This window comes from Micromesistius poutassou, assembly GCF_964030765.1.
Source record: "Micromesistius poutassou genome assembly, chromosome: 1".
NCBI classification, from domain to species: Eukaryota; Metazoa; Chordata; class Actinopteri; order Gadiformes; family Gadidae; genus Micromesistius; species Micromesistius poutassou.
In genome coordinates this window covers 11,934,361-11,942,207 of record NC_140271.1, presented here as the reverse complement: position 1 = coordinate 11,942,207, position 7,847 = coordinate 11,934,361, and the positions used below count along the sequence as shown (strand labels likewise).

General features: G+C 44.6%; 2 protein-coding genes and 2 pseudogenes across 4 annotated transcripts; 3 read left to right on the top strand and 1 right to left on the bottom strand.

Annotated features, from left to right (window-relative positions):
* Window positions 1-2,732: 2,732 nt before the first annotated feature.
* Window positions 2,733-3,116, top strand: LOC311383396 (histone H2A; the record flags this gene model as incomplete). Its single annotated transcript, XM_084488581.1, has 1 exon — window positions 2,733-3,116. One exon carries the CDS (start codon window positions 2,733-2,735, stop codon window positions 3,114-3,116), a length of 384 nt encoding a protein of 127 aa, XP_084344707.1.
* A 583-nt stretch (window positions 3,117-3,699) lies between these two features.
* Window positions 3,700-4,067, top strand: LOC311383941 (histone H4; the record flags this gene model as incomplete). The annotated part of the gene is made up of 1 exon (XM_084488623.1): window positions 3,700-4,067. The coding sequence occupies one exon, from the start codon at window positions 3,700-3,702 to the stop codon at window positions 4,009-4,011; it is 312 nt and encodes a 103-aa protein (XP_084344749.1). The 3' UTR covers window positions 4,012-4,067.
* An 843-nt stretch (window positions 4,068-4,910) lies between these two features.
* LOC311377788 (histone H2B 1/2 pseudogene) lies at window positions 4,911-5,294 on the top strand (annotated as a pseudogene). Its single transcript has one exon. The product of its transcript is annotated as a histone H2B 1/2 pseudogene (transcript).
* A 672-nt stretch (window positions 5,295-5,966) lies between these two features.
* LOC311377772 (histone H1 pseudogene) lies at window positions 5,967-6,735 on the bottom strand (annotated as a pseudogene). Its single transcript has one exon. The product of its transcript is annotated as a histone H1 pseudogene (transcript).
* Window positions 6,736-7,847: the final 1,112 nt, after the last annotated feature.

The window sequence follows — 7,847 nt, the reverse complement described above, 5'->3', positions numbered from 1 at the left end:
TTCTCTCTCTTTCTCTCTCTCTCTCTCTCTCTCTCTCTCTCTCTCTCTCTCTCTCTCTCTCTCTCTCTCTCTCTCTCTCTCACGAACACACACACACACACACACATGATAAGCACATGATAGGTGTTGACGTGCCTTAATTGTTCCATCTCCAAACAACAGCAGCCCCACTCCTCCACAAGGGGTTCACGCATATCTGTGACCACTTATACCTCGGTGTTAGCCATAGGTCGCCAGTTGTTAGTGCTCTTATTCTCCTGCTGCTTTAATGATATGGTACAAAATGCTGTTTTAGTGATATGGTCACGACCCAGGTGTCCAGTCCGACCCACAGCCCTACATATGCTTTGACCTTCACCGTGTGGTGTAGTAGCTCACATCCTGAACTTTGTGCAAACACATATACACACACACACACACACACACACACACATACATACATACATATATGCATACATACACACATACACAATACACATCTAAACACACACACACACACACACACACACATGCATACATACACACCCACACACACACACACACACACACACACACACACACACACACACACACACACACACATACATACACACACACATACACAAAATGCATTAGAGAGTATATGACCCAATTCTCCTTCAGAAGCGCTGATCACAGCATTTCTCTCTCTCTCTATCTCCCTCACACACACACACACACACACACACACACACACACACACACACACACACACACACACACACACACACACACACACACACACACACACACACACACACAGAGATAGACCTATGCACATGCCTAACCCTGATACATACATTTACACAGGGGCACATACAAACAGCCTGTGTGTGTGTGTGTGTGTGTGTGTGTGTGTGTGTGTGTGTGTGTGTGTGTGTGTGTGTGTGTGCGTGTGGGTGTGCGTGCGTGCGTGCGTGCGTGCATGCGTGCGTGCGTGCGTGCGTGTGTGTGTGTGGACCCACGGTGGATGTGCTGAGTGAGCATGTGCTGCAGTCCAGGTATCGAGCGGCCACGCGGTCCTGAGGCACTCAGACTATACAGCTCTACTCTTCTGCGCTGCACAACAGATGAGCCAGTTAACCCAGGTCTCGAGTCAGGGCGCAAACCGCTGGGTCTCTGGTACCAACATGGCAACCTTACTATTCCCAGACAGAGTTTTACCAAGCAATTATTATGCGGCATGCCATCTTGGAACATAGTGTACATGCGGTAACAGCGTGCCCTATACATACATGCAATAGTGTAGGGCTCAACTAAACAATTAGCTGTCATGTCATGACCTTTATGCTAAACTTCGGTTCAGAGTCATTTAAGCCGTGCTTGCAGATGTCAAGATTACGTGCCATCACCACGTAAGCCAATTTACGTGCCACCTGAGCCCGAGCTCAGTCAGGGAACGTGGTTGCTTGATTTGATTTGATGTTAGTTTTGTGAATTTGTTTAATATATAGAAGACATTCCAATCAGATCCCCTTGAACAATTGTGGAAAAATGGGTATTTAGTTGGGTTTGTGATTATGACAAGCTTAAGAAAGGTACAAAGCTTTATATGCAGAGTTTTGCCATCAACAGAAGAAGCTTCCAAAAGCTGATGTGTGGTGAAGCGAGTAACGCTTGCCTTATGGCGACAGCGGCAGGTGGATTCAAGGTTGATTCTCAATAAGTTATACAGCCCTCTGGTGGTGGTTTGCATTCAAAGCTCAGTGAAAGAATGCTTGTAGTTGTCCGGTCAATTTGGATGTAATATATTGAGTCAGTGTACACACAACTTTGAGTGAAACGGGACGGAGTTTAAATTCTATAAAAAATATGTCTCCAGTTAATGGTTATAATTATATCTGGTTTGCAAAATAAAAACGATTATTAAAGATTAGGTTTTACAGAAATGTATGGTTGAAATTTATAGTTCAGTCAATGATTTATGATTGATGATTATTTTTAAAGACACGATAATACGATCCCAGCCCATTCTAATACTTATAGATATTTATATCTCTCTCTGGTTTTACTCCATAGCTCTCGGCTCCAGGCAAAGAAGGCGAGCCCCCAAAGAACGTTCTGGCGCCAGAAAATGGAATGGAAATCGCTTCGGTAAAGCGCTTTGGGTGCCCTGAATATCGCTATAGGTCTACAATGATTTAAATTGATGACTTTGTCCCCTGGACAAAGTAGGTCATATCAACCCCTTATAAACAATTGTGCTGTTTGTACTAGACGTGCTTTGGGAGGAAATAGTATCCACAATAGCACCATTGACAAACCAATGAAGCAAGACAAGTCTGAATAGTTAGCATCTACCACCCCCACGTGGTAAACCTGCATCATTACTAACACTACGTTACAATGCCAATGGCCTTAAACCGTCAGTGGCCAACAATGTTTATGCAATTAGTGCCATTCATTTCGTGTTATTGCAATTGGTGCTAATTATTTGCCAGTCTGAAAACGAAATAAAGATGCAAGTAGTGGAGGGAAAGTTGTAGAAAAAGTGGTAGGGAAGATATGTGGCTGTCTTGTGTCTTCCCTTTGAGCTTTTGGCTTTCGGTCCGACCAACACCACTTGAGTGGGACGATCATGATTTAACTGCATCGTGATTGGTCCATCTTTTCAAGTTGCAGATGGCCAATGATCAGAGACTTTGTTGGGGATATATATAGAGCATTTCACTTCTAATGGATATAGCGTTCTAAGTAACCGAGAGAATCCTAACATGTCTGGAAGAGGGAAGACCGGAGGTAAAGCTAGAGCCAAGGCTAAGACCCGCTCGTCCCGTGCCGGGCTCCAGTTCCCCGTTGGCCGTGTCCACAGACTTCTTCGTAAGGGCAACTATGCTCATCGTGTCGGTGCCGGAGCTCCAGTCTACTTGGCAGCTGTGCTTGAGTATCTGACCGCTGAGATCCTCGAGTTGGCCGGCAATGCTGCCCGCGACAACAAGAAGACTCGTATCATCCCCCGCCATCTGCAGCTGGCTGTGCGTAACGATGAGGAGCTCAACAAACTCCTCGGCGGAGTAACCATCGCTCAGGGCGGTGTGCTGCCCAACATCCAGGCCGTCCTTCTGCCCAAGAAGACAGAGAAGCCCGCCAAGAAGTGAATCTGAATCAAGTATTCTACAACTCCCCAAAGGCTCTTTTAAGAGCCACCTACATCTTTATAAGGGTTTCTTCTCTACTGTGATTATACTACTTAATATCCATGAAAACGACATCAGTGAGCCAATCATGGTTCAACTAGTTAACAGTCAGCCGGTTTGGACACAAAGGGGGGGAAACATGATCATTCCCGGTGAGGATAATGTTAAACACAATTGCAAATTAAACCGTACACGATCTCAACCTCATGGGTTGTATTTGGAATGCCTGCAACAAAAATTAACCGAAAAAGAATCATGAAATAATAAATTTCATAAAACTTAAACCTTACAAATCAACTAAATTCAGTAAAAACGCTTTCACGATTGGAAAAATAAGTAGATTATGTTATTTACATAAATTACTGGATGTTTTCATATTAGTTGAATTTCAAATAGACCTAGAGGATTATTAGAGGCATGTTGAGGACCTGAGAGAGATTAAAGGCGGAACCTCCAGCACAGGCCCCTCCCTGGTCGTCGGAAAGCCTTTATTAAGGACCGAGCGCGCAAGCATTAGTATTGTATCTGCATCAACCAAGTCGCCATGTCTGGACGCGGTAAAGGAGGAAAGGGGCTCGGAAAAGGAGGCGCCAAGCGTCACCGTAAGGTACTCCGTGATAATATCCAGGGTATCACCAAGCCCGCCATCCGCCGTCTGGCTCGTCGTGGCGGTGTGAAGCGTATCTCCGGCCTTATCTACGAGGAGACCCGCGGAGTCCTCAAGGTGTTCCTGGAGAACGTGATCCGCGATGCTGTCACATACACCGAGCACGCCAAGCGGAAGACAGTCACCGCCATGGATGTTGTGTATGCTCTGAAGAGGCAGGGACGCACCCTGTACGGCTTCGGCGGTTAAACCAGTCCCAACCAGCTATAGACCCAAAGGCTCTTTTAAGAGCCACCCAAATACATTGGAGATCCTTCCGACTACGGTCCTAATAGATCGAGGCATCTTATGAATTTGCGATGTCTCGCTTGAGTAAAACGAAGAGCATTGTAGTTGGCCTCCAGTAATTTTCTAGCGCTTGCATTTTAATAAATCGTCTATAGGCATACTCTTTAATGAAAGCGAGAGGCCTGAGTAAATAAATTCATTCGACAAAATTAACTTAAAAAGCAGCAGGCCTAGGCCTACAGCAATATTTTAAAAAGACAGCGTGCGCTTCAACTGACATTGACTCGATGTAGCCTACATTAGGATTTATCTGATGCTTTTATCCAAATTAATTAAATGGATATTAAATAAGCACCACCTCAAATGCTGTATGTGAATATCATACTGTTCGCTAAACTTCTTACGATTCTAAATTAAAGGTACGTTTTTAAGAGTCTGAAATCAAAAGTTAAACTGAATCTTTTTAGAAAATGGGATCCATGTAGATTGCTAATGATCTATTTCCTATGTATGCATTAATGATTTCAGTGGCTTCTGTATATAGTCATTATTAATGTAGTTTATTAACTGACTATTAAACCAGGTCAGAAGATACCTCGTGAGTCTGATCAGCTATGCATTTAACGAGTTTTTTTCCCTTCATATTCAAATAAATAAATTAATTAATAATAAAAGGTTTTAACATGTTATATGAAAAATTATATTCGGATACTCTAATTACAACGAATATATATAAATCCGATAGATAGAGGATACTCAAGATCTTATATTCTAGCCAATCACACAAATGGACTGCCCCTTGTTGATTTGCATGCGCCTCCTTTAGATACGGCTGTCGAACGCGGTCTTTTCATTCGACAGACATCATGCCTGCTGACGTTGCCAAACCCGCGCCGAAGAAGGGCTCCAAGAAAGCCGTCTCTAAGACCGCAGCCAAGGGCGGAAAGAAGCGCAGAAAGACCAGGAAGGAGAGTTATGCCATCTACGTGTACAAGGTGCTGAAGCAGGTCCACCCCGACACCGGCATCTCCTCCAAGGCGATGGGAATCATGAATTCCTTCGTCAACGACATCTTTGAGCGTATCGCCGGCGAGGCTTCTCGCCTGGCTCACTACAACAAGCGCTCCACCATCACCTCCAGGGAGATCCAGACCGCCGTCCGCCTGCTGCTCCCCGGTGAGCTGGCCAAGCACGCCGTGTCTGAGGGCACCAAGGCTGTGACCAAGTACACCAGCTCCAAGTAGACTCTTCTGCTTGATCTCAAACAAACGGTCCTTTTAAGGACCACCAAATACACGTCAAGAGTTTATCCTTACCGATCAGTTAATCCCTAGGTAATGGTCAACCTGACACTCAAAACGTTTTTCTATTGCTGGAAAAGCATTAGTATAAGACTTGTGGGGATTAGCAGTTGCTTTTTCTTTCGGAGGGATCTCGAAGTGGTCATGTAAAATCGGCCAAAAAGACCGTGATATTTCACTTTGTACTGCAGATAATAATACATAGTATCGTGAAATTAATTTACTACACAATATAATTGAGATGCACCTGTACATTCTATATGCATCTCTACGAGATGCAGTGGCGCCGACCCACCTGGTCGTAAGGAGCCGTGGGCCACCCTGTTGTGGGTTGTCAGGTGAAACACCTGACCCCCTCTGCGAGTCTCCTCCTTTGGTCGAAATAGGGACTGCAGCTTAGCTTCAAATGAAATAAACAAGCTGTGTGCCATTCCCGCGTTTTACTTTTCGATTGAGAAGTTTTTCGTCACGTCTCCTTTGTTACCAAATAAGCAATTGGCATTTATCCTACAGACGCTTGGTTATTGTGGAATGCCGATATAGTAACGTACCTCAACAACTACTGCAACGCTACAAACCATGACGAATAACCAGTAGCTCCATGAGGTGGTACAATAGATCAGCATATAACAGTGTTGAGTAAAGAAGAATAATTGCTCTTAACGTTGTGTGGTTGGCTCTTAAAAGAGCCTTTGTGGGGCGGGGTTCAACATAACCCACGCGAGAACATTTACTTCTTCTTTGGGGCTGCCTTTTTAGCGGGTTTGGCCTTGGTGGCCTTCTTCACCGGCGTCTTCTTGACTGGTTTGGCAGCTTTTTTGGGGCTCTTTGTGGCCTTCTTGGGGCTCTTGGCCAACCTCTTAGCTGCGACTGGCTTCTTCGCCTTTTTCGGAGTTGCTTTTTTAGCGGCAGCGGGCTTGGCAGCAGCAGGCTTCTTGGCTGCGGGTTTCTTGCCCTTCTTAGGGGTCTTCTTAACGGCAGCGGGTTTCTTTGCAACGGGCTTCTTGGCAGCGGGCTTCTTAGCTTTTGCGGCGACAGGCTTCTTGGCTGCTGGCTTCTTCCCCTTGACCTCCTTGTTCAGCTTGAAAGACCCAGATGCACCGGTGCCCTTGGTCTGGACCAAAACATCCTTCTTGACTAGTCCCTTGATAGCGGTGTTGACGCGGGAGTTGTTCTTGTCCACGTCGTAGCCGTCGGCGGCCAGAGCTTTCTTCAGAGAGGGCACGGACACTCCGCTGCGCTCTTTGGAAGCGGTGACCGCCTTGACGATCAGCTCGCTCACGCTGGGTCCGGACTTCTTAGCCTTCACCACCGTCTTCTTCTTTGCTTTTGCCGGAGCGGCGGCAGCGGCAGCGGGGGCAGCAGTAGGCGCGAGTTCAGCCATCTTCTTGGGTCGGTCTGATTCGAGAGTCGGATCAAAAAGTTGTCCTTTGTGCGCCAGTGGGCTGTCCTTATACACGCGATGAGAACCGTAGAGACTCAACCACTGAAGGTTTTCCTGGTGAGGAAGAAATGTCGCCTCGTTTGTGTTTCCTTCATAATTGTATCCGGATAAAATTCATACGCTATGTCAATATAAGACACGGCATCGTAAAAAACAACAAGAAGACATGTTATATTTTCACCGTACCAAGTTTTATGAACCGTCGATGTCGGGAATAGTTCTTAAACATCGTATATTGTGACGTGACGTGGTTGTGATCTCACTTAGGTTTATTTGAGATTCGTTTTTAACAATACGTTAAGACTTTAATAATGCAGGCAATGCTTTTAAGATGACTGATACTTCAGAGAAACTGTTGGCATGAGTGAATATGTCCTGTGTGTTTGTAGTATAGGCTAAAATGAACGTATTTCGTGGCTGGTAAACACAGGCTTTAATGTAGGGTTGCATATAGCATCCAGGACAATCAGACACGTGGATTTAAAATACACTGAATATATTTTTCATCAAACGCGCTTCAGGATTATAAGGCTAAACATTGACTGTTTAAAATAAGATATGATCGTTTATATTGTGAAAACGTTACATGGTCAGGTTCAATAATGAACCACGAAGCCAGGCTCAATGAATCATCGGTTGTCGTAGCAGTTAGGAAAAGTTGGCCGTCAAATAGTTTTATTTATGTAGTGAAATTAGAGTGACACTACATGAGTGACACTACAAGCATTAGATACGTTACAATATATTGCCTAGGCAAAGAAATGACAACCCTTTTCATTCAACGCTGTAAATGCGAGTCAATCAGGCCTGACATGGACATACAAAGAAGTGCAATATACTCGTTTTTACGTTTAGTTTGATGTATCGCTTTGAACAGTATTACTTTATTTATTTTCACCTATTTACCAAGTTCCATCAAATAGTAAACCTAAATATTTAGCCACATGTCTGGCTTTTCTCAGTCTTAATACGTTAAGTTTACTCTACCACTCAATGAGTTAGTGTACAGGCGTAATAATACAGATATTGATAGTGAAGGTGTTTGAATGTCA